The sequence below is a fragment of the Marmota flaviventris genome, chromosome 13 (genome assembly GCF_047511675.1).
Source record: "Marmota flaviventris isolate mMarFla1 chromosome 13, mMarFla1.hap1, whole genome shotgun sequence".
Classification (NCBI taxonomy): Eukaryota; Metazoa; Chordata; class Mammalia; order Rodentia; family Sciuridae; genus Marmota; species Marmota flaviventris.
Window position 1 is genome coordinate 87198699 of NC_092510.1, and position 27150 is coordinate 87225848.

At 45.0% G+C, this 27150-nt stretch overlaps 1 protein-coding gene across 3 annotated transcripts in view; it reads right to left on the minus strand.

Moving 5' to 3' along the window:
• Astn2 (astrotactin 2) overlaps positions 1–27150 on the minus strand; it is an 839030-nt gene that overhangs the window by 215027 nt on the left and 596853 nt on the right. For all 3 annotated transcript variants that reach the window (XM_071600871.1, XM_071600870.1, XM_071600869.1), the window contains 3 exons: positions 24519–24643; positions 20442–20546; positions 16813–16992 (listed from right to left, as the gene is read on the minus strand). In XM_071600871.1, coding sequence (XP_071456972.1) covers positions 16813–16992; positions 20442–20546; positions 24519–24643 — 410 coding nt within the window. The remainder of the gene's footprint in view (positions 1–16812; positions 16993–20441; positions 20547–24518; positions 24644–27150) is intronic.

Genomic DNA, 27150 nt, shown 5'->3' on the forward strand with positions numbered 1-27150 from the left:
ACAACATATTCCTCGTTTATAAAATTCACTAAAACCCATATATACTATTACAAATTGGCTTACCTTGGTTGAGCTCCTGTGCAACAAAAGGCTCATTCATACTAAAGGCTTTTGCAATCTCTTGTCATACATCTTGAAGTCTCAGGATCATACTTGATGGCTGTAAGTTGTCCATGGACATCTGGTGCAAGAAACTGTTCCTCAGCCACAAGCTGTAGGATATTAAACTGCAGTTGCTGGGCTGGGGCTGGGGCTCAGCGGTAGAGCGCTCGCCTAACACATGTGAGGCCCTGGTTTCGATCCTCAGCACCACATAAAAATAAATAAATAAAATAAAGGTATTGTGTCCAACTACAACTATAAATAATTAACTAATTAAAAAAAAAAAAAAACCTGCAGTTGCTGGCTGCATACTGGGCTTTCCTGGAAACAGGTTGGTTGTCACGCTCAGGGCTCCTCCATATCCAGCTGCCCATTTTGCGTTGGATCATGGAAACCACACCCAGAAATTTTAGTGTAGCCACTGAGACCTCTTTACTGCACCACAGAGCCAAGCTCAACATATCCATCTGTAGTACAGGGTCCCCCATGATTCCTAGTCCTTTGCTAAATGGCATGGTACTGGTGAAAGTTGCCTGTTTCCAAGAGCAATTGGATATCAGGGGAGTTTCTTGGGGTCAAACAAGTTAACTGCAAATGGAGTTCAAACACTTCAGAGTTGGCATCACTGCCATCATATGTGATGGAGTTTGCTAGAAAGCTGCTAATGTTTAGCCCTTAATTGCAACATCCCTGGTAAGGAGCCAGGACTCAAGAGTCAGCACAACTAGCCAAACTTCATGTGGTCCTTTTAGCACAGGATGCCCTGGCTAACAATCAGCCCCATCTGCATAATTCTATTGACTCCTGGACCATTGCCAATGATCTGCTCAGCTCTTCCTGCCAATAATAGCAAAAATAGTTCCCAATCCAAGATTGTCTCTTTGGGGACAAGAAATCTGTGGGTTGTTTTCCTCAATGATACCTAAAATAAAAATCAAGGTCAGCTCTGTACATACTAAATCCACACTAAGACATTCCTTGTCCCCTTCAATGTTTCAAACATTTGTGATAGTGACCAAGGCACTCATTTCACTTCTCCACATATATAGTGGTGTGGGCTTTTGTAAGGCACTTGATGGACTTTTCACCTCCCTTACCAGTCTCAGGCTTCTGGGCCTCATAGAAAGGTCTAATGGCTTACTTAAACAAGTTCAAGTTGAAATCAGTGAAATATGGGGCACATTTCAGTCATCAATCAATCATCGGTAGTGAATTGTAATAAAGATCCATCTTTGATATTAGATTGATAAAAGCCTTCGGACCTCACTATTCCTCCTTCCCCTTAAGTCTCACATCTGAGCAAGCTGATAAGAAAGCCTAGGAGCTGCCACCTTTGGTGCCAGAGGAAACTTCAAATCAGGCAAGGCCCAGAGAGCACTCTGGAACAAGCTCTAACCTAACCCAAACCCCGCCCCACCACACACACATTATATAGAAACCAACCCAGTCTCCTTTCCCTGTTCTCTGAAGCCACTGTGGACCTGCTTGGGAGCTCCCTCTATTGTTCCCCAAAAAATTCATCAGAGGTGTGATACATTTTTAATATCCTCTTGATGTATATATAGTATTATTAGTCTCAATATCTGAACCAAATATTGGTTGGGGGGCCTATCCTACTACTTAAGAGAGACAACAGATATTTAGAGTTAAATGTTGAAAATAACTTCATAATATGATAAGTGAAAACGGTACAAGTTATCTACTGAGTTAACAGCAAAGGGAGCAATCATGAATAAAGCCATGTTTTGTGAAATGGCATTTCATATTTAAACTTAAAAACAATAAATCAATAAATCTCTCAGGCCTCAGGATATGAAATTTGGAACATTTAATGATTATTTAAAAGTGTCAGAAATAAAGGTAAATGGGGAGTATCATGGTTTAAAGATGGAGAGGGATTTTCTGTGCATATCACCTCACCTGATCCAGGGTCTAGGGAGAATAAACTTGCACCAATAGGTACACTGGAAAAAGGTCACATAAGAGTGAGGCACATATGCCCTGGACCTTTCATAGAAGACTAACTGTTAACTAAATAAAACATGCAAGTAATTAAGTAAAACCCCTAAAATCATACAATTTTCTCTTCTACTCTGGTGACAATGGCCACAGATACATTGATACAGAATTATTATGATACAGAATTATTCATTCCTGCCATTTAATATGTACTAGAACTATTTTTCAATGCCCATAACATTTTACACAAGTAAAAGCTAGCCAAAACTGAGCAGAAGGTGTAGTCTTTCTGAATGCAATAAAGCATCTAAATAAAATGTCAGAAATGATACTGGTATGATGAGAGAAAACAGCTCCCCAAGGAAATAAATTGCAAAAGAGGAACTTAATTTCTATTCTGGAAGATACTGTCTTTTGTGATTTCAACTCCCTATGCATCTAGGTCCCAAACCAGTATTTTTCAGGTCAGACCTTTTTTTCCCCCAGCAGTGTAGATCTAGGTACCCATTTTGTATGAGCAGTTGTATATCCTTAGGGAACAGATTTAACATATGTAAAGCTCAACTCAGCTCCACCATCTCTATGCTCCTCCTTTGCTCCATCTAAGGAACACCAGCATCCTCTTACTTAAGGCAGAAAGCTTGGGACCATCTCTAATCATTACTGTCATTTTTCACTTCCCCCTTCCATCATTCAGTCACAAAGTTCTCATCTGCTATAATCATTTCCGAAGGGTCCATTATGATTGAAGGTGTGGTCTTCAGAAGGTGCTGTGGGGAGGTGGTGAAACCTTGGGGAGATGGGGCCAAGTGGAACATCCTTAGGTCACGGGTGGGGTGGGGCGGTCATTGTTTTCTGAAGGCAGTTCTTCTGGGCCACCTTGGTAGTTTTCTCAAGAGGATTGCTATAAAAGCCCAAGTTTGGCCTCACCCAACTCTCTCTGGCTCCTGGTTCAAGGTGTGGCTGCTTGTCCCAATGTGAACTCCCACAATTGCTGTACACTGCCCTCACCAAAGACTAAACCTATGGGGTCTACCTGATTTTGGACTTTGAACCTCCTAAACTGGGAGCTAAATAAACCTCTTCTTCATATGTAGCCTGTGTCGTGTATTTTGTTTTAGTGATGCAAAGCTGAATAATGCAGCATCATATTAGCAACTTAATATTTTTCACATCAAATTTTGTTTTGTTCATCCTCATAGCTACTAAATTATAAGCCACTGTTATTTTTCTCCTTGAAACATTGCTGTGGCTTCCTCACTGATCTTGACTCTGACATAGCAGCCCACATATGTTTTCTCTGATCCCCAGTCTACCTAACACTAGACAAAGTTAAATTTAAAAATGCAAATGCTAGCAATAATACATTAAAACCTTTAAATGACCTTTAATTGTGTCTACTAAAGTACAAATTCCTTAAATGGTCTACAAATCCTGGAGAGATTTGGTTTCTGCCTATCTTCCTAGATTTGTCTCATTGTTGTTTCTTATCCTCCTAAGACTCTGCTCCATTTTCATTTTTTTGTTATATTGTGACTTTCCCATTACCTATCTAATACTCTCCAAGGCTTGAATGAGCTCTATGAAAGCAGAAGAGCATTTAAATTACTACTTCATCCACAGCATCTAACACAGGACCTGAAACAGTGGGCACTAAAATTGTTTTCTGAATAATGCCAGAGTAGATCAGTCAGCTTAGCTCATATGTTCATATATACATACACACACACTCATATACACTTTGGGTAATAACTAGCGCTAGCCAGTTCTGTCACCTGCTCCTCCCACCAGCTGCCTCTCTGAATCACAAAGTCTAGCTGCAACAGAAAACAGGCTATGATTGAAAGGTGTGAGGAGTAGTTGAGAATCTTCTTAACTATGAACTAATTGACAATCATGTTTGCTTCTGAATTCACCTGACCTTTTTCTTGGTGTAAAGTGACCACTGGAAGAGAAGACTCAAAAATATGCCTTCCATGGGCTGGGGTTGTAGCTCTGTAGTGGAGTGCTTGCACATATGAGGCACTGGGTTCAATCCTCAGCACCACATAAAAATGAGTAAACAAAAGAAAGGTATTATGTCCATCTACAACTAAAAAAAAATTTTTAAATATACTTTCCATTGTATGGGAGATATATATATCTCAATATAAGCTGTTACAAACACAAAAGAGATAGCTTTGGTCTATTGAATTACTTCTCAATGCACTTCCTTGGTGAGGAAGATGGAAGAGAGAGTCAATTTTATGTCAGGCCGAATCCTGCTACTAATTTATGCTTCCCTTTGAGCAAATTTTTTCTCCCACCATTCCCTACATCTATATTGATAATTTTATTAAATTAAGGATCTTTCTAGTTGTAAATTTCAATCATTCTTATGCCCCAGACCTCGGGGACTTTCTGAGCCAAGATCTCCAAAAGGAACCTTCTACCTCCCTGAGCATGTGTACAATGGTAGGGAATAGCGAGGACGATGCTGAGGACCACTATTTTATGGAGGACAGCTTTGGGTCTAGGCTGGTATATCAGATGGAGACAACCAAGGCCAGTTCCAACTCAGTGATTTATCAGTGGTCAAGCCAATCCTGAAGATCTGGTTCAAAGTCTGTGCTCTAACCCAGAACATGTGTTTCTTGGAATCTGGGTCTAGATCCATGTCGACTTAAATCATGCTGATCTACCCACCTTTTGTTCACTCTCCTTGACTTGGTTGCAGTGAGAAGAGAAATGCCTCTTAGAACACTCTCTGAAGTGCCTACCTATGGCTAAGTAGTAGTAAAATGTAAATGATTACAGGATGGGAACAAGAAAAGACAGGACAAAGAGAAGGCAAGAGATACCATATCCCAGCTCTGTGGCTTTGGATTATATTTTATCCCTTCCTAGCCCCAATCTTGGTTCCCTAGGCATAAAGATACCAATGTTAGAGGGTCGCTTTAGGAATTAGATGAAATTACTTTATATACAAAGATATGAAAAATTGTGCTCTATATGTGTAATAAGAATTGTAATGCATTTCACTGTTGTGTATTTAAAAGAATAAAATCAATTTAAAAAAGAGAGAGATGTGGGGATTGAAGGGAGAGAGCAATGTACACTGAAAAAAAAAAGAATGAGATGAAATTTTATATGTGAAGTGCCAATATACCTCCTGGAATATAGCTCTTGGTACAGGGCATCTGAACTGGAATTTGTAGACCATTTAAGGAATTTGTACTTTAGTAGAAGCAATTAATCATTTAAAGGTTTTACGTATTATTTGCACCTCCGCTCCCCATCTGTCATCATGGGGAGGTGTAAAGCACATGGACTGTGGGGCCGGACAGTCCTAGAATGGAATCCTGCCTCTGCCTATTATCAGAAACATGGCCGTAAGCAAATGAGTTTCCTTTTTGGAAGACAGAGCTTAATCTAGGCTTTATAGGGTTACGGAGATGATATGTGATTAATTGACCCTTCATAGGAACTCAAACATGTGAGTCATTGTTGCCCTTTCCTCTGTCACCTCCTACACACACACACACACACACAGAACATACCCTACCTATTCTTCTTAAACAATATAAACTTGATATTCAGCTGCACAAACATACTCCCCTGGGCCTTGCTGCTGTGCTCCAGATTATGCTATCCGATAATATTACTTTCTATTCCCACCTCCAGGTTCCGGCAGGGCAAATTCAAAAACTGGCAGATTAGACTGGGATGTGTGGCCAGTGGAGGACTAATGGTAAAAATACTAATATGAATAGTGATCATCATTGGTTTAATTATGTCTCACAGTGACAATAAATGATAATAGTAATAATAATTAGCATTTCCTGAGCATTTATTATATGCCAGGTTCAGGGATAATGACTCTGCAAACATTGTTTCCTGTTATGGATTGGATGTGAGGTGTCCCCCCAAAGCTCATGTGTGAGGGCAATGCAAAAAGTTTTAGAGGAGAAGTGATTGGTTTATAAGAGCCTAATCCAATCAGTGAATTAATCCCCTGAAAGAGATTAACTGAGTGGTAACTGAAGACAGGTACAGTGTGGTTGGATGAGGTGGGTTCTGGAGTCATGGCCTTGGGGTATAAATTTTATATCTGGTGATTGGACTGTCTGTCTGTCTGTCTGTCTGTCTCTCTCTCTCTCTCTCTCTCTCTCTCTCTCCCCCCCCCCCTTCCTGGTCATTATTCGAGACATTTCCCTCTGCCACACTCTTCCATCATGATGTTCAGCCTCACCTGGAGGCCCAAGGAATGGAACCAGCTGTCTGCGGATTAAGACCTTTGAAACTGTGAGTCCCCAAATAAACTTTTCTCCTCTACAATTTTTTTGGTTGAGTCTTTGGTCACAGAAGCAAAAAACTGAATAAAACATTCCCTTTAATTCTCATGACAGTACTGCAAAAGCAGCATTTATGCTAATTTTAAACATAAAGAAATTGAGACTCAGAGAATCAAAATGGCTTGACCTAAGTCACACCTCTGGCAAATGGGACAAATGTCTCACAAACAACTTGATGTGTGTTGTTACTGATTGAGACTTAGGCCTTTGGTAAGGAGAGGGCACCAATGAGTACCAGTGACTCACTTGTGTTGAGCTCCTGCAACAGACCAGTTAATCCAGCACAGGAGCTCATGTTGTCTTCATAGCAACCTGTGATGTCCTGAGGCTTTTACCAGCTGTTCCTCTGTACTTCCTGGACTGGGCCATTGTTTTTACTTAATTTGCATCTGGAGATTCAACCTTTCCTGTTTGTGACATTTCTCAGCAATGCACAGAGGCAATGGAAGTTTCTCTAATGATCTAGGAAACTTAGGCATGGGGACATTCAAAGTTCTATCAGAGAAGCCAGTAGCATTCCTCTGGACAACATGAGGGGATCTAGGTGCTACTATTCCTAACTGGTCGAAGACTTCTCTGCATTCCTCAAGGGTGCCAGGCCTCCCTCCACATCCAGTTTTACATCTGAGACACCTTTGCCTGGAATGTCCTTCCTCCCCACCTCCCTCAATGGCCAATGCCCACTTACTCTCTAGGGCTCTGCTTAGACAGCTTTTCCTCCAGGCCATCTTAGCCACCGTAGGTGGGCCAGGGGTCTGTGTCTCAGCCTTGCCCCTTCCTTTATCACCCACCATGTACGTACGCACACCTTACTCTTTATTTGGTCATCACATTAGCAAAAGGATCCTTCTTAGGATCTGTGCCTGGGTTTTCCCATTTGAGCTTTTAGAGAGCTTACTTGTCACTTAGCACTTCATACAGCACCTGGCAGATACTAGGGGCTCAAAGCGCCACGATGGAATGATGGGGCAGTGAGAAAGCACCAAGAAATGCCACAAAGGGTGGAGGAAGAAAGGAAAGTACCCTTGTGGTGGCATCTCAGAGGACTGCTGAGGAGGGAGGCCGCTCTCGGGTTGGCTGAACCTACTGCGAGTGACCAGGGAAGAGCAAACCTTCAATGTGCGTGTCTGTCTCTCTAGACCACTTTGTCTGTCTCTCTAGACCACTTTGCTTTCATGAAGGGGCTAAAGTCAGAGAGGCACCAAAAGCTGCACACTCACGTCCAGGGAAATCCCGCATTCTTAGTGCAAGACCTGCTGACAGAGAAGCATCCTACCTAAACCTGCTCCCTGGTCCCTACATCTCATGCCTGAAACTGGAACTGGGACAAGCAAAAGAGTGTGTTTTGGCTCCAGTTTGAAGGAAATCAGGGTAACTAGTTTTCAAGTGTCGTCTCTTTTTGTTTTCCTTAAGGAGGAAGACAATGGGAACAGTCTTCAGTGTTTCAGGTGATGATGGTGATGATAATGATGATGATGATGAGTGTGTGTGTGTGTACACGTGTGCATGCTCTGTGCACGCATGCACATACACATGCATGTGCACAGACATGCACATATATCTCCTAAATAAGAAAACAGGCAGTCTGCCAACCAATGACTATCATCTGTGAGTATGTGGTGGGGTAGGGGCAGAGGGACTGGCAACCGGGAGTCTGAATTTGTTCAAGTGTTTAGGAGGGTGAAGACAAAAATTACTTCTAGCTGTTATACTAAATTTCTTCCTTCTCAACTGCAATTTCTAATATTACAGAAACTGTCCTCAACTTTACCATCTGTAGAATAGCAACAAATAACCTAGACAGGAACAGAAAACACTTTACATATGACTCATCCCTTCTTATTCTCACCCCCATGACAGTTATCACTAAGCAATCACACCATCCTTTTCCATAGAGCCTGGCCCTGGCTCAGAACATCTTTCAACGCAGTCCTCTGGGTAATCACTACCATTTGCTCATAATGGTACAAAGAGAAATGCAGACCTGGCTTGGTGATTGTTGAGGCCTCTTCCAGCTCTGGCTTAGGGTTTGGTTTTACCTCAGAATGCTTCCTCTGAGCTAAGATTTGGAAGCAAGCTGTGCAGAGGGGTATTGGTGAGTAAAGAGAATATTTCCACACCTGCCCAAGCTGTGATCTAAACTCCGAGTGTTAGCTTTCTTCACTTCTTTTAACTATGATAAGAGAAACAGAACAAGAGAGCAAATGGTTCCCTTGGGTTTGATGCCAATATCTAAAAAGTCCTCTGAGGCTGCTGTGGTTTAGTTGGATGAACACCGACTTCATGATTAAAGCAGCCTGGGTTCAAATCCCTACTCTGCCAAGTTCCCTGGTGTGAACTCCGACAAGTCACCTCACCCTTCTGAGCCTTAGTTTCCTCAAGTGTGAAATGCAGATGCCAACACCCACCTTGCAGACTTGTTGTAAGGAGTAAATTGGATGAAATAATGTACACGAAAGTGCTTTGTGAGATGTGCTGCACCGAGCACATGCGAAGGATTATTATTCTTGGTGCGCACCAATAGGAAAAAGACTAGGGTGTTCCGTTCCAGATGGACTCAATCTAAACCGGGGAACAAATGCTTTTTTTGGTAATTTCATCTTGTGGAAATGGCAATCTCATGGGCCTATTTGTGTTTAATGAACCACATCCTGTATCGTCTTTTTGCATGGTTCTGAGAAGAAATAAGTTGGCTCTCTCCTCTGGCATGCTGCAGACTACAAAGTGTCCAGCTTGTATTTAACCTCCTCCAGTCTCCCTGTTTTCTCCAAGAAAAAGCTTACCCCAGAGCTAGACTGATCCTACAATTAGCTACCCACAAGCTAAAGTGAAAGGGGAGAGGAAAGGGAATGCATTCAACTCCCATCACCAGGCTGATCCCCAGGACTGTGTCCAGGTTGAGATTTTCAACCCCGCATGTTGCAGTTAAGGAATCTGAGGCTCAGAGATGACTGTCTTAAGGTCATGCCACAAGGACATGGAGAGGCCAGGCCTCTCAGATCTTCATCAAAGTGCTTCTATACATGAGTAACCTTTATCAGTCTTTAAGTCAGAGAATGCTCCAGGGCTACAAAAAAAGCTATGAAAACTTTCAGTGCTCAATAAAACACAAATGCTGACATATAACATTTTATCTATAATAGTAAGACACGCGTGACCCTTCCAGGCCCATTCATTCATTCAATAAATATTACTACAGGGAATCTACATGCCAGGCATGAGCTAAGGATGATGCTATAATGGTGAGACAAGAATAATGGTCCCTGTCTTCATGTAGCTTCTAGTGAGGTAACAGAGATAAACTCGAACTAATGAATGAATGAATGACACAAGGTTATGTGCAACACAGGCCAAGTTGTAGGACTGCAACTGTCCCTTGTTCTAAAATCTGAAAGAAGGTTGGTAAAACTGAAAAGCAGATAGCAGGGGGCACAGGAGGCTGAAGAGGTTGGGTAGGGACCAGTCAGACCTGACCGGGCCTTGAAGCCATGGGAAGGAATTTGGAAATTATCTTCAGTGTCAAGGCACCCAGGCATGGTGACAAGCACTAAGGAAGAGCCCAGAAGGGTTCTCCATTTCAGACACAGTCTTCACAGTTAATCTGATGTGGTCACTTGACTGGGCTATGAAAGCTCAGACTTTTGTTCAAATATTCTCCCAGGTGTGTCTGTGAGGGTGATTTTGGGTGAGATTAACATTTAAATCATTAGACTATGTAAGGCAGATTGCCCTCCTTTATGAGAGTGGGCTTCCTACAGTTAAGTTTGAAGGCCTGAGCAGGACAATGAGGCTGACCCCTCCCACATAAAGAGGAATTCCTCCTTCCTGACCTCTTGGGCTGGGAGAGTGCTCTTCCATGGCCTTCACTCTCCAACTGAAACATCAGCTCTTCTGGAACCTCAAGCCTGCCAGTCTTCAGACTGCAACTGACCAGATCTTCTGGTTCTCAGACCTTTGAACTCAAGACCTGAACTATGCCGTCAGTTCTCCTGGGCCTCCAACTTGTCTTTGATAGATCGTGAGACTTCTCAGACTTCATAATTGTGTAAGCAATGTATTATTATAAGTCTACACCTATACTGATTTACCTGTTTCTCTCACTATTTCTGTGGAGCCCTAATACATGTCTTCAGAGCTGCTGTGTCCTTTGGATTGATGGGGACCATGAGTGCTTCAGTGAGGAGCTCACAGTGGAGTCCCCAGAAGCTGTGATGGTGACTTGGGATGTGGTGGCAGCCATGCGATGGAAAGAAGTAGGCAAATTCCAAAGGTATTTGGGGATTCCAACTGACTTGGGATGGAAATGGGGAGGAGTCAGAGAGAGGGAGGGTCTGAGAAGGATCTGAGGTTTCTGGTTCTGCTCTAGACAGACAATGGTGCTTTAACTGGAACACTAGAAAAGTGTTAGGCTGTGCGGGGTGGACTTCGGGCAGGCAGGGGAGATGGTGGGATGACAAATGTCAGAGAACAGCTTGAAACTGGAGGTATAGAGGTCAGCTCTATAGGGGTGGCAATAGAGCATGATGGATTCTCACAGGGACAGCCCAGGAAGAGGGCCCTCTAGGACAGGCTTCCTGTAGATCAGCATTTACTGGATCCACAGAGGAGGATGAGCCTGCAGAGGAGATAGGCAGCAAAGGAGGGAGGTGGGAACCCAGGGAGCCTTGGTTCCACAGAAGCACAGGAGTGTCTAAGGCTAGAAGCAGGCAACTCTCAAATGCTACCAAAAGGTCAAGCAAGATGGGAAGTAAAAACTGCCCCCAGGTTATTAAATCACTGGGGAAGTCAACGAGCACTCTGCAGGTCTCAGATCCTGAGAACAAGTCCTTTCATGTCTGTTGCTGTCTTTGAAGCAAGTTCCCCCAGGGAATGGAAAGCTCCAGAGAGTACCCGGCTCACATCTGCCCCTTGGCCACACCTGTCTGCACAAGAGGAGGTGACATTTGACTACATCTCTCCTTTCTTCTCTCCGCACTGCAACCCCCTAATCTGTCTTTCAAACAGCCAAAAACTCCTTAAAAAAAGCAGTCTAAGAATGTTTCACCTGACATTCAAAAGTGCATTGTAATTCAAATGGAAATGCAAAAATACATTCCCTCTCGGACAGTCTTGGAAAATTATGATAGAGATAAAACCCCTTTTAAAAGTGATGACAGGTATTTATCTGGGGGACATCTCTTTATCATGGATCCTCCCAATCAAAACTCGAGAGCAGTGCAAGCTTCACCCAGAGAATGCCCTTTCCCAGGCCTGGCATGCTGTGCACTAGGAAAAGGAATGTTAACTGTGTAAATTCCTGTGCTTCTAGACTGTCTTTATTCCTCCATTACTCTTTCTGGGTTCTGATTTGCCTTTGTGTATATCTCTCTATTTTTCATCTCTTCTTCACTCTCCTTGCCTGTCTCAGCCTGCCCCCCCCCACACACACAATTCCTTCACATACACACACCTGTCACCTTATGGAGTCATTTTCTCCATGAAATAAGAGGCAGCTAAACATTAAGAAACCTAATCATCTGATCATTTATGTACCCATCACTCTCTTCCCCAAGTAGAAAACTAAAGATGGCCAAAATCACAGATCCCTTTCAATACTTCTTGAGTCCAACTCCACAGTTCTCTCACTTCACAAGTGTAGTTAAATTCTCTGAGGCCATCCTCGCCCACTATGATTTAAAGCTCTTATATCAAGGTCACAGCTAGGCAGAGTATGATATTATCAAGCCAAAGCACAAAAAGGAGTCTCAATCAGGAGAAAGGTAACTTTCCAAAATATAGAACTATCAAGAGCATAACAGCATACGGTGCAAGTCTTACCCTAGGGCAGGACACTGGGAACTTCACATGGTGCTTGGGGAGTGTCTTGGCAGGCTGAACAGCCTCCATGCCCTCAGGGCTGGGACCTGGAGCATCCAGGGATGACTTCAGCCACTCTGCCTGGCTCCTGAGGCCCACCCTCTCCTGGATTAGGTCAGCTTCCACTTTATTGAGCTATCCAGTGCTCCAGACCCCCCCAGGACTCGTGGAAAGCCCAGAGTCTCCACCTAATAATAGAAAACTCCTCCTGCTTGCTTGAATCTTTCTAGTCATTCCTGGCATGCCTGAGATGCCCTATGGAATGAGCATCAGAAACTAGACGTCTATATTCTAACTTTTAATTTTTCTCTATTACAGAGAAGGAAATTCACAGATTATGGACCACCATACCCCCTTCTGTATCCAGAACAGATACCACAATGGATCTGAGCTCTTTTCTCAAGGATCCAAATGACCTCCACCCAGTGGTCTAGACAAGCCACTCTCCAGCGAAAGCTCAGGCCAAAACATGATAAGGACTAGGTGTCCTACTGTGTATCAGCTCCTTCCCTCTTCCCAGTTGTCTACCAATGCGTTTTAAGAACCTGTAAGGTAAAATGATGATCTGCTGAGAGAATGAAGTAGGCTGGTGATGAACGACTCAGTAGGTAAGATGTAAGAGCCTACGTCTTACCTATTGAGAAGCCCAACACCCACCAGGTGCACAGAGAGGAAACACTTGAGAAATGCTCGGTGAACCAAAGAACAAATGAATGATAAATATGAATTTTTCTTTCTCCTATGGAATGCACACTTAGAAGCCCTTAAGGGAATGAAAGGAAAATCTCTCATGGGACATATTTTAATCAGGCACATTCACCCATTTCCCTCGGCTTTCCAGTAGTTTCCATTGGCTGTCTCTGCATCATAATAGCAGCCAGGGGCCCATCATTAGTAAATCTGGAAATCTGGGACATTTGTTCCCAGTATTGAGGGATGCTGGGTCTATGGGGAAGGAAGCTCTGGGCTCGGGTTGGGATCCAACCTCCAGCTCCCTCATTGATGAACCTGATGACAAGGAAAGCCCCTTCTCTTCTCTGAGCCCCAGGTCTCCCCTCTACGAAGGAAGTATATTACTTACATATAAAAATATGTCATGAGAAAACCCTTTATTCTGGAAATTAAAATATACTAATAAAAATTTTTTTTTTAAAATGAAGGCATAAGCACTCTTGCCCTCTTTGATGTGGGGGCAGATGGAAGAATCACAGGAAGGCCATCTTTTAACTGTAGAGGGCCAAACAGATCTCTAAGATGATTTTCCATGCCCTATTTGGCCTGTTTTCCCCAGACCAACTCGTCCAAGGTTAGTGCTTCCAGTCAAAGAGAAACTACTGTTTAAGGTTCAGATTTCATGGATTTTAAAGAGTCTTAGCATCCTTCTACCCCCTACTGTCTACTGAGTCGAAAAGACATTTGCAGAGACCGTCCCTTCCAGGGGCATATATAATTCACAGAGAGAAGAGAGGGCTGGGGTCATACATTATTAGAAAGGGCTGGGTCCATAGCTAGGATCCTCAGCCAACGCTCATGATTTTTCTTTTAAGCTACCATTTTTCACACACCTACTCTGGGTCAGGCATTTTATCTGTGTTATCTCAGTTCATTCTCCCAAAAGCCATGCAAAGGAATTATCATTCCTCATTTCACACACGAGGAAAATGAAATTAGAAGTCACTTTGCCCAAAGGTCATCTGGCAGGTGTGGAAGAAGGGGGCTCAGACGTGAACCCCCAGCTGCCCCACTTTGGCACCTCACTCCACTCTTCTTCCCAAAGCTCCAGAATTATCAGCTCCAACCTCACATTTCATCCCGGTCTGGGTCCCACTGTTTAGCAGATATTTATGACACATAACTGATGAGTTAGGAGAGAAGGGACACTGATTGTCTCCGGGTCAAAGGATTCTTCCAGTTCTGCAGAGGAAAATTCCATTTCTCACCTCCTCACTTCCTAGCATCACTCTCGACAACAAAAAATAAAGACATAAGCATCTGGGAAGTGTTGTGTTTTTGTCTTCAGGTGAGGCTATGACCTCTGGAAATTGCCAGCCTATTAGAGCGTATTTCACAGGTCAGAGGGGTCTTCAGTATCAGCCTGTGGCCTCAGTTTTCCTTTCCAGGAGTTAAATATCTAAGACAAATCATGCTTTTTAAATGACTTATCTGTAGTTGGTTATTCTCAGTTATTGATGCATCATAAATACAGCATCCCCTCTGTATCTTCATGGGATTGATACCAGAACCCCACCTCCACCCTTGGGGACACCAAAATCCACAGATGCCTAAGTCCCTTATGTATAATGGTACACTATTTGCGTATAACCTATGTACATCCTCCCATATACTTTAAATAATCTCTAGATTACTTCTAATACTTAATAAAAAGTAAATGCTATGTGGATAGGCAAGATAGTAGAATGAAACAGACATTATTACTGTATGTATATATGTGACTACATAACTAATATGATTCTGCAACATGTACACTCAGAAAAATGAGAAATTATATCCCATCTATGTATGATATATCAAAGTGCATAAATGCATTCTACTGTCATGTATAACTAATTAAAAGAAATAAAAAAAATTTTAAAGTAAAAAAAAAAAAAATAAAAAAATAAAGACAAGTGCCTGATGTACCATCTAGGTGCTCATCACAGGTGAAGATGGAGAGGACAATGGTCAAGGTGGTTTTGAGGTATCCTTGTATGCCTCTTGGGATTAATTACAGATCATGGAAGGAATAAAGGTGCTTTTGCAGTCTAGTAGACCAGAGAGGGAAAGCCACAACACCATGTTAACCCAGAGTGTTTATGGCAAAGCCAGGCCATGAAGGAGGACCTCCAGCTACCATTTCAGCATTCTTCACACCCCCTCTCCCATCTTACTTGTGACAATTCCATCTAGCCACTATATAAGAAATGGAATTTTCTAGAATGAGAAAGTCTAAGCCCTGGAAACAAACAAGGATGGAGATGGAGTGAAATTTAGCATAGAGAGTGTCCCAGGCCCTGAATGTGGCATGAAGCAAATTAGCTCAGTGGCCACTGTGAGCGAAGGTTTTTATAAACATAACCTAATTGTATTACTTCGAAGTCCTGAAGCTTATTGCCCTGCTTAATGATGTGTCACATTATTTATAGGGTAGCGCAATGAGACTTCTATTGATTTAATGCACTTCCTTAAAGACTGTCATTGTCACAGCCATAAAACCGAGCTATTCCCAGACAACTCAATTATGTCCCCTTGCCTATAAACCACCCGTGCCCCACACAGTTGCACACGGGCAGCAAGCAAGAGAGCAAGCTTGACTGGGGATGTGAAGCTCCCAAGGCAAAAGGGAAGGTTCTGGAGATGGCAAAGACAGGTGGACAAGGGCTTCATCCATTCAGGAATGTACAGAAGCCAAGAAGCAGTATAAAGGGGTCTGAATATCCTCCTGGGCAGATGAGTGGAATAGTGTGATCTGAAGTAAGTTTCCTGCTCTCTTACAGCCTTAATTTCCCCCATGCAAAACTGGAGTGCTGAGCCCACTGAGACCTTTAAGTTCCCTTTAGCGTTCATATTCTGTGGTTTTGTGAGTTGAGACTGATTTAGTTCTTGGAGACAGGGTGGCTGATCCCCACGCAGAAGATGCAAGCATGAGGGTGCAGCATCGCTCCTCATTGTTTCCAATTAGCTGATGCTAACAGTACTAATTACAACATGAAGCACTTCAGTATAGTCAGAAGAGGGAAAGGACGAGGGCTTTTGCAGCCAGCTCTGGGGTTCTGGTACTGCCCCTACTTATTAGCTCTGCGTCCTTGGGCTCTTGACTTGCATGTCAGAGATTCAACTTCTCACGTGTGAAATATGGAGGGATGAATGTATTGATCTGTTAAAACACATATATCCACATTTTCAATGTGTCTAATTTTCTCAAAATGCTATTCCAAAAATCACTCTCCCCTTTAATGTGGGAAGTGGACAAGAATAGCTAATTAGGGTCCCATTTCATAGGAAGGGAAAATTGAGCTGGGGAGGGGACAACGTCCACAAAGTGAATGGCAGAAACTAGTCTCCTGCCCATGGTCTGGGGAGTTCTAGGTCTGATAATAGTTGAAAATCTGAGGGAAAGAAAATCTGATGATCCTCCATGGAGAGACACTTGAATGGGTCCTCCTGGATGTGGTCTCTTCCAGAGGACTTGGAGCCCCTCCTGGGTTCTCCCAAGAAGCCCAGAGAGAGGAAGGTGTCAAGGAGATTCCAAGCCCATTCCCTGCTCTGAGCCCTAGCCGTTGTTTGAAGGAGAAAGATTGATAACAGGGTCTGCAGAAGTCAGGACTGATGCAGCCCAGAACGTCAACTTGGCGCTTCAGAAAATGCCTGAACTGTAAGAATCCTGAAAACCTACCTCTGCCCGTGATGAAAGTGACGCCCAGAGAGGGACAAGGACTTGCCTTACACACATCTTCTACGTAGTAGAGCCAGGATTTGGACCTGGGGAAGCTCAGCGGTCTCCCCAGTCACCTTCCCTCTGCACCAGGTCAGCTGCCCCCTCCAGCGAGCACTCCAGGCTTACCTTTCTGGTACTGGAGCCACAGCTGCTGCTGGACCTTCTTGCTGGGGAAGTGGATGATGCAGGTGAGCTCTGAGCCGTAGAGGGCCTCTGCGATGTAGTGGGAGCCGTAGTGCTGGATGAAGGACAGAAGCTCATCCCGAGTGCTCTCTTTGGTCAGGATCTTGAGGACATTGGTGAAGCCTGACGGGAAGGACAGCAATGTGTAGGTGGTCAGACTTCAGAGGAAGGTGGTCACAAATGACACAATGGCAGGGGCTCTTTACAGCTTGGATCTGGTGCCTTACTACTGATCACAGTGGCAGCTTTCTGGCTGCATCAGTCTGAACATTCACATCGTTCCCTTATATACATAGCTCTCTCAAGAGGGACACCACAGAAAAGGAGGGCCAAAACTCAGTCATCTACATGATCATAACTTTATGTATTCAATTATTTATTTGGTACCAGGTATGGATCCCAGGGCTCACTAAGTAGCTGAGCAGGGACTCGCTAAGTTGCTGAGGCTGGCTTTGAACTTGAGATCCTCCTGACTCAGCCTCCCGAGTTGCTGGGATTGCAGGCATGCACCATGGTGCCAGGCCATAGTGGTGACTTTAATGTCACAATCAGAAAGTCAAATCTGATGTCTATTGACTGAGCAAAGAATGCATATTAGGCACACCATTAGATATATTTACCCTTTTAATCTAATTTAATCTTTGCCATAACATCGTTATCCTTGATAACAGCCCCCATTGAGCAGATGAGCAGGTCAAACCCCAGAGATTGTAAATGACTTGTCGTGATGCTCCAGCTAGAGGAGCTGGGTGCAAACCCACTTCTGTTTACTCTCCCAAGTGTATGCACCAAATAAACTAGGGCTTGAACTGCCCACAGCTGGAGTCCTGCATCTGTATTCGCCCAGGCTCTGCATCTTCTCTGGCCATGGACCTGACCTCTGCTCTAGCTTCCCTTGCTACCTCTGCCCTGGCCTCCTGATGCAGAGGTGTCCTCTCTCTCCCTGTATTGCCACAGAGGTGCTCTATTTCTTAGTCCTTAGTCCTCAGCACCTGGCACAGGGCCTGCTCAGCAGTCACTCAGTAACAGCTGCTCTCCTTCCTCCTTCAACAGGCACGTGACCAAGCCACCTGCCAGGGATGCTCAGAAATGGGAGGCTGATTAGTGAGAGCCCTTGCCACCTAGAGACTGGCTGAACCCCTTGTTTCGAAACTTATAGGGAAGTTTCAGAAAGGGGAATGTGGAGCTAAGAAAATGATACCCCCAAACATGTTGCTTTGTAGTTCAAAGAGCACCTGGGGAGCCACCAAAGCAGGGACAGGTGTTCTCTGAGCTTTCTTATAGACCTCAATGGCTGCATCCTCTGAAAATATTTGAATACTGCAAACTCTTTCTCCAGCTCCATCAACCCAGCGTCACTGGCACACATGGCGGGAAGGAGGCCAGAGATGACACTGCACCCAAGACTAGGCAGACTTTGTCCCAGGCTCCTGTCTGTCCTTTGGGCTCTCTCATCCCCTGCAACTGCCAACTACCCCTCCTCTAGAGTTGCCTAGATCTCCCACCCACAGCCTTCCCGAGCTGCTTTCCCCACCACGGGATCAAGCACTGACCTTATCTGGGCATTCAGGTCACCTCCCAGCAGCCACAAACATGGGATTTTTGCACCAAACAGTTCATTTTTCTTATTTGTCCCAAGTGTGAGCTGGGATTTCCACCAGCCTTTTTTCCTCTGCGTACTCACTACCCCCCAAACCTACCCCCTCACATACCCGAAGTCACCTCCTGCTTCCTCCCCAGGTCAGACCCATGCTCCGAGGCCCCAGAAGTCACCCTCTCCAGGAAGCCTTTCCTCTTGGCCAGGAGCACCTCCTCCTCCCAACCCGAGCAACAGGCACCACCTGAGAGGCAGAAGCCCCGCCTCACTGACCTCTGACTCCGCACAGCCTGCTCCCTACACCCCTCCCCAACCAGGCACAGGACACCCTTCCTGGAAGACAGCTAGCACCCCAACCACCACCACTAAAAGAAAAACGGATTCTGCACCACATCAAAGAGCAAGCGCCTCTCCAACACTGAAAATGAGCTTCAATTTGCCAACATTTTGATTTATAAGGGGGCTTCCAGGAGTATCATTACTGATTAATTAAAGCAGGTACATCTTTGTAGTTCTATTAGGAACATCACAGTTATATTCACAAGTGCAAGGTGAGGGGGGGTGGGGAAAACAGAAACAGGGCTCAAAGAATGGGCGCTTGATGAGAACAACCTCTCTCCATCAACCTGTTAACTCATATGACTGGGTAATTAATACAGCAGTATTAATAATGAGATAGTTTCTGTTAAGTAATAAATAACACCTTGGAGAAGTCTTGTGGATCTTTATCCAAGCAGACAAAGAGACACTCAAATCCCTGCTCTGCTCCTGATTCTGCCACTTACTAGCTGTGCAACCTTAGGTTACAACTTAACCTCTCTGACCTTCAGTTTCCTTAGCTGAAGAAAAATAGGATAAACTACGCTTTCCTTGTAGGACTGTTGTAAGTCACAAGACATGAAACATTATAAAGTGCTTGACAGATGTCAGCAATAATCACTATTTGTACTTCCAAGAGGGTGAAGTCCTCAAATTCCCAATTAAAAGAGTTCCATTTTGCTGGTGAACAAAGTGATATTGAAAAAGGGAAAAAAATAAACAAAGATAAGAACTCATGGATAATTAGCAGGCACACAGACGAGAAGCCTGTGACAGTGTTACAAATAGGATCCAGGGGAGCAAACCTGAGGCCAGGGCTCATCTTTCCCGAGTCCTTCATTTGTGTCTTATTTTCTGGTGTTCATTGATTCATTGTTTAATTCTTCCATGAATCCCACAGATGAACAATGACCTCATTGTGTGTTAGCTTCCGGGGAGACTGCAATAAACAAGCCCCAGACCCTGCACCCAGATCTCAGGTCCGTGGGGTAGACAGACGCGGTTCAGGGATGAATGGAGTACTTGTGAACACTCTGACACAGGGGATCAAGGACGGAGGATTCCTGGAGGTGTTGGGGGAAGGGGAGAGGGGAGCGGGCATCGGAGTACTTTAATCTGGGGTCCCCAGGGAAGGGGATCCAGGCAGAGGGAACAGCAAGGGCAAAATCACAGTCATGAAAAAAGATGTCTCATTTTGAGAAGTTCAAGTTGCCCCTCTGCTGGAGCCAAGGGTTCACACAGATAAAGTGGGAGGTGCCTGTTGGTGGGGTGGGGGTAGGGTGAGAGAGGGACAGGAAAAAAAATCAGCCCAGAGAGAGAAGCGTTGGTGCCAGAGGAGAATGTACAAGCCACAAGCCTCAAATACTTCCAGAACACACAGGAACAACTATGAGTGTTGGTTATCCTCCTCCCTGTTCATCCTTCCACACCCACAGACACCCCTTCCTCCAGGAAGCCTCTCTGGCTTCCTGTGTCCCACAGCTGTCCTTTACTGTGTTGACCTGACTGCTGTGTGTCAATGGCATCATCCATCTTCCCTCCCTGGCAGCTCCTTCGGCATCCCCAGGGCCAGCACAGGGCTTGGCACACCGGAGGTCCTTGGGAACATGCGTCGAATCACTCCAAGTCCCCTGGCTGCCCTGACAGTGCTCCTCACCTGCTGAGAGGGTGATGGTGCTGAGCTTCACCCTGTAGAGGTTGCTCCGGACACGCCACTGCTGCACCATGGGGTACCCCATGGCCTCATCGTACCTGATATCTCCTGGAGGAAGAAAGAAAATGCCACGTGAGCTTGGAATTCAGCTGCTTCACACCCAGCGCTCACCCCCAAGCTCTGGGCTCGGTTTATGGTCACCTCTTCAGTGAGCAGAGACTTGGTCTTGAGTGGACTTTCATTTTATTGGGACCCACCTCCAGACCTTACTATTCTCTCTCGCTCGAAAGTTCCTTTCCTCTCGTTTAAAGAGCAATCTCAGGTCAGCTCTACATCCCACCTAACTCCACTGGCAATTTGCCTCGGGACACTAGACATCTCTGTGTGTCTCCGTTTCTTCTGTGACCCCTGCAGCTGTCTCTGCTGACCTTGTCTCTTAGGCATGTTGTGAAGACAGTAACAGAGGTGGAAGTCCTTTGGTAACCTAGATAGTCCCTTAGGGGAGACCAGGGCTCTGCCAGCTTCAGCCTGTTCATTACCTGCTGACCATTGGTGCTCTTGCACCAACTGTAACAGAGCTAAGCAGCTGCACAGAGACCACTGGAAAAGCCTAACACCTTTATTATCTGTGCCTTAATGTTGGTTGACTTCTGGGTAGACCACTGTTTCTTTTCTGTTATTTGCAGAGGCACAAGAAGGCATGGAGACATAACAATAATAACTGCTGATGTGCCCAACATTTCTTTTTTATTAATATTTATTTTTATTTTTTATATCTTTATTTTACATTTATGTGGTGCTGAGGATTGAACCCAGTGCCTTGTGCATGCTAGGTGAGCGCTCTACCACTGAGCCACAACCCCAGCCCCCAGAATTTCTTTTTTAATGTATTTTTCCCAGAATATAAAGAAGAGTTTTCTTTCTTTCTTTTTTTTTTTTTTTAAACCAGGTATTGAACCCAGAGGCACTTAACTACTGAGCCACATCCCCAGCTCTTTTTAATATCTTATTTAGAAACAGGGTCTCGCTGAATTGCTTAGGGCCTCACTATGTTGCAGAGGCTGGCTTTGAATTCGAAATCCTCCTGCCTCAGTTGCTGTGATTACAGGAGTGCTCAACTATACCTGGATAGACCACCATTTCTTGACATGGACATGTACATTTCAAGGAAGAGTGAGATATGTTGGCTAAACAAACTAATTCCTCAGCACCATTAATAGATGCATTTCATGCTCCATGAAGGGAGCATGCAAACTTCTTTGATCATGGGACTCCTTTCACACAGAGGGGTTCTAGAACTGATGTTGCATAGAATTCATTTGGGAAATACAGGTACACATAAAGAAAGAGAAAACACAACAAAATATTAACAAATGGTTAACTTTTGGTAGTGGGTGCGTGCAAAATTCTTGCTTTCTGTCTTATATTCATTTCCAATTTTCTAAAGTTTCTACCCTAAGCTTTGCAAACTCTTCTTTATAATCTGGGGGAAAAAATGCATTAGAAAATAAATGCTGGGCACGTCAGCAGTTTTTATTATTGTTGTTATGTCTCCATGCTTTCTTATGCCTCTGCAAATAACAGACACATTTCCTATCCTCTTCTCTTGTCCCCTGGTGAGGAGGCACTTAAAGAGATATTTGATACCAAGATTAAAATGAGAATCTCACTGGAACAAATGATTTCATCCTGGACATTACGACAGTATTAAAGTTGTCCATTATTGGCAACTTTTTCTTTCCTCCTTAGCCTTTTCAGGAATAATATAATTTTTTAGAGGCTTTCATTTTAAAGTAAAATATTCATGATCCCAAAGATATGTCCACTGGAGCAAGGTGGTGTGATTATCAATTTGTCCTCTGTTTATCTATTCTGCTTCTCCTGTCCTTCCTTTGCAGAGGTTGGGGAGAAAAGGAGAGTGGGCACAGGGGTGTGGAGGGGAGGACAGGGTTTCTGACTTAGGGCAGAGAAAACAGTTTGCACAAAAAGACTCGGACACAGGCCAAGGTCATCGCTGCATCCGTTATTATCTCCCTGGTCCTTCCTCCATTTCAGCCTGGAATATTCTCCAATGGAATGTCAGCCTTCTGTGGCCAAGGCTGTGGTCTGTACTATTTTCCCATCATTTGTAAAGCCTAGAACAGACTCTGGCACATAGAAGTCCCTTAGTCATTACATGTTGGCTGACGACTGACTGACAACACTTTCATTTCCATTCCTGATCATAAACCCAATCCAGGTTCTTACTTCTGGCTACCTTCTTACCTAATCTGCTCCAGGTCCTGGGGTCCTTGGGGTCCTTGGGGATAGGGATGGAATAAAGCTCTGGGGTGGGGGAGGAATCTTTCTTGGCCATTAAATAATAATAATAATAACAACAACAACAACAACTCTTAAACTTCAACTGTTCCTTTATTAGGAAACTGGCAAAGATCCTTGAGTCAAAACACTCATAAAAGGGTATGCCACTACCAGAGAGCCACAGCGGACCAAGCAATTTAAGTGCATAAACTCCATCTCTCACCATAATCCTGAAATTTTTGTTTTAGCCCATTTTTTTGGAAAGGGGAACTGAGACTCAAAGGGAGAAACTGATCAAGGACATACAATGGTCAAGGATTGTTCCGGGGGCCTTTCTGTTAGAACACAGTGCCTCCCCATGAACCAGGGAGAAGTCTACTCTCAGAAGTGGTAAACTGCCCACCACTGGGGTCATCCAGAGAGGGACAGTCCCTCAGCAGGGATATTGCAGACTTGATTCCTCATCAGTAAGGGAGATTCACTTACTGAGTGAACATGGAATGTAAGTGGCAGTCCACGTTAGCTCAGAAATTCTATGATCTTAGCACAAATAAAATATGAAGAAAGGCATAGAAGTTTTTAGGCACATTTTACCAAGAACTTTTCCATCTGGGATTTCATTTGGTCTGGATCTGGGTCCCTCTTTGAAGTAGGACAGGTCAGGGAGGTGATATAACATAGAGGATAAAACAAGACTAGGCTCAACCCCGCCATATCTGTAGACAGCCAGGGGCCTTGGAGAACTTACACATGGGACAATGCACAAAAAGATCTGGGCCCCCTGCAGGCCCTGCCCCCAGGTGCATGTTCTCCTCTAGCTATGCCTTTTACCTGACAGCTCAACAGAAGTAAGCCTAAGGTCTCCCAGAGCTTGCAAGTGATAGGGAGGATTCAAAACCCAAGTCAGCCACATTGCAGGGTCTTCCCTGGGGCCCAATTACCACCTAAGTGAGAGAGCTCCTTTATCCAATGGGATGACCATTCTCCTTACAAAGTGGATGCCACCCAATTACTGTATCACAAAGCCCCAAATAGCTTAGGAAAGCCCCCATCCTATAAGCAGGAGAGGAAGACAAGAAGGAGTAGAAAGGCAATCTGTAATGATGCAAAAAATGGGAAGCCTCAGGAGAACTCACATAAGACATATTTCCAGTAAGCAGGGGGAGAGAGGTTTGGGTATGTGAGAGCTGCAGAATGGAGTGGAAAGGACAAAGTACTTGGTGCTGTGGCATCAGGGTCTAGTCCTGGCCGTATGCTGTGTCACCTTCAGCTGGTCCTCACCTTTCTGAGCCTACATTCCTTATCTAGCAAATGGGGAAATTACTCTCGATCGCTCTGGCTCGTCTACAAAAACCAGTTGTGTAACTCCAGTGCTTTCAAGAGCCAGGGGCTCTTATTGGACAGTACACTGATTTCATGTTAGAAGGATTTAAAACTGAGCCTAGAAAACAAATACTGAAGGTAAAAGAAAACACAAATCAGAAAATTGTCAGAAGAGTAGAACAGGTTTTGATGGACACAGCGGCAAAGGCCTCAGTGAGAATGGTTGAAAGGTTGTTCCTATTCTCAGAGAGGCGCCTGCCTGTCCTTGAAGACTGCTCTGGCCCAGAGCCCTGGTCTCAGCAAAGCCCCCCCATTCTAAGTTGCTTGCAGTGGAACCCAAGAAATGGAGCCCACCCCATCCTCTTGAAGGAGAAGGTCTGGCTGGGCCCCTCTTAAATCTGCTGATACCACCTGGAGGCCAGGGAACCTGGGGAGGCTCTGGCACGTGTGTCTTACCAGTGAGCAGCTGGAGGTCCGGGAGGGGCTCGGAGAGGACCCCCCTGCACTGCTCCTCCACAGGTAGCGGGATCACCAACAGCCCGTCGGCCAGCTGGGGGAAGTCCTTGATGAAGTTGTTCTCCCTGTGGAGAGGAGCAGAGAGACCACCACGTTGAAGGAGCAAGTGGAGCCGCTGGGGGCTGCAGGGCCAGGGGGCAGGTGGCTGGTGGTCAGAAGCACTCATGGCTGGGTGGCTTCCTGTGACACCTCTGGCTTCCTGAATCCCAGATCTGAGGACACAGAGCTCAAGACAAGGTTTAAATCCTGGCCCAACCACTGATGGCCTGTGTCCCAGCAAGCTATTGTATCCCTTGGAACCTTGGTTTCCTTGTCTATAAAGTAGACCTAGATTTCAGGGCTGTTGTAGACACTTAACGGAATAAAGCTGCCCATTGCTGAAGACATCCTCTGGTGCTCTAGAAACTGCATAGTTGGCTGGTGACTGTCCTGCGCACACGCAATAACAAGGTTGACCAGGATGTGAGAGAACCAAGAAGAACATGGAGTGTTCGAAGACCAAGACTAGAGAAGGAAGGCTTGGGGAAGTAGACGTTGGTTAAGGTGGCAGGGCCCTGAGAGATATTTGACACATGGGGAAACTGAGGCTTGGAGAAGGGAGTGACTTGCTCATGATAACCTGTGGGTTACTCAATCTCTGGTCTCCCGATTCCCAGGCTAATGCTCTTCCCCTGCCATTACCTCTTAGGAACCTCCCTCCATCCCCGTCCTGAGGGTTAATCCCAGGAAACAGAAGTCAGACCCCTGGAGAAATGAGCCCTCAACAGAGGACAGTGGTGACAGAGCAGAACAGGGAGGCTTCATCCCGCTAGACAACAGACCTCCCTCAATCCCAACAGCCTGCTGAGAGAGTTGGGGAGCTTGCTGTTACTGGGGGTGTGCAAGCAGGCACCCTGATAACCAGTTGGCATGGACGGTATGAAGGGCATGTCCGCATTAAATCTAACTTGGGAGGTCACTTCATAGTCAGAGATGCTCCAAGTTAGAGACACTAATTATGATTTAGAGAGGGAGGGGGAGGGGGAGGAAAAGAACAAAAGGAGGAGGATGTTTATCACTTCATTTTGCCACCTGGAAGGGGCAACCTTGAAATGAAAATCAGAAAGACAAACACGAAAATACGCGACACCCAAGCAGTGCCTTTGAAGCCTGGACCTCAGGCTGTTCAAAAGCAGCTGTGACAGTGTCAGGTGGCCTAGGTCACCTTCCTGTCTGTCCTACACATCTCCACTCCATGCTCCAGGCACCTTGGAGGCTCATCACCAAGTCATCCGTTTAGAGAACATGTTCTCCACGTCTGCGTCCAGAGGAGGTGACGCTATGACCATCTGCAGCGTCACCAGCATCACCAGCACTGTCTTTGTTACTGTCCTCTCTATTATTTACAGCATCCTTCTAATTTGCTAGGATTAAATCTAAAGTTTATCACTTAATCTTCACATGAACCGCCCCCCAAGGTGGATATTAATATCTTTAAATTACAGGTGAGTGACAATGAGATTCTGAGTTAACAGGGATAGTTAATAGAGATATTTGAAAGGGTCCCCGATTGGAACCCAGTCTGGCTCTGCCTGGGGCTACTTGCCCAGGACATGATTATGCATCATGGTGAGTTTCTAGGTCTACACCTGCCATTTAAGCAAGCTCTTTGGTGGGTGGCATGTCTATCTGTAGAACCATTCTTGCTTATGCCTGTGGTTAGATGTGAACCTGGGTTCCACCCAGGTGGTTGCTCGTGGGTTTTTCTGCCAATCTGGGGGCATGGAAAGCAATGTGAATAGAAAAGACAGCCTTCTGGGTAACGGAAGTGCCACCATGTGTCATGCAACAGCAGCCAGAGCTAAAGGGACCGAATTTCCTCATGCCTCCCTTGTAATCTTTCCTCAGCTGTGTGGTGGGATGGAGGGGTATTCCAGGCCCTCTCCAGTTAAGAAGCACCTGCTGAGCACGTAATCGGGGAGGAGCTGAGGGCTGGGTGCTAATGACACAGAGAGAGACTGGATTCATTTCTTGTCCTCCATATGTTCCCAGCCTATCCAGGGAGACACAAATCAGCCATGCAGTACAGTCACTGGAGCTGACTAGCAGGAATCAAGATGGGCTTGATGCTTCTGTGCAAAAGTCCCTTCCTTGTGAGACCCACACACTTGTTTTCTGGGTAGGAGAGACCAGGTGTTGGGAGGTGGTGATGGCTCTGGACACTGGGCTTCCATTCTGCCCACATGGCTTCCTAGCTGAGTAACCTGGAGGAAAGGACCCAAACTCAATGTTCTTGTCTGGAAAAGGGGGATCAAAAAAGCTGCACAATCTGCCTAGTGGAGTAATTATGACTTTACTGAACACCTATTATGCACCAGGTGCAGTCGTAAGTACTTTGCATTTAATCTTCACCCAATCCTATGAAGTGGACGCTGTGAAGATTCCCAGTTTAAGGATTAAAAATATGAAGCACAAAGGAGTTGTATCAACACCCGGAGCCATGCAGCTGGGAAGTAGGAGGGCCCAGGTAGTCTGGCGGCAGAGTCCACATTCCTGCATCCTGCTCAGATGAAGGATGCTAAAAGTCCTCTCC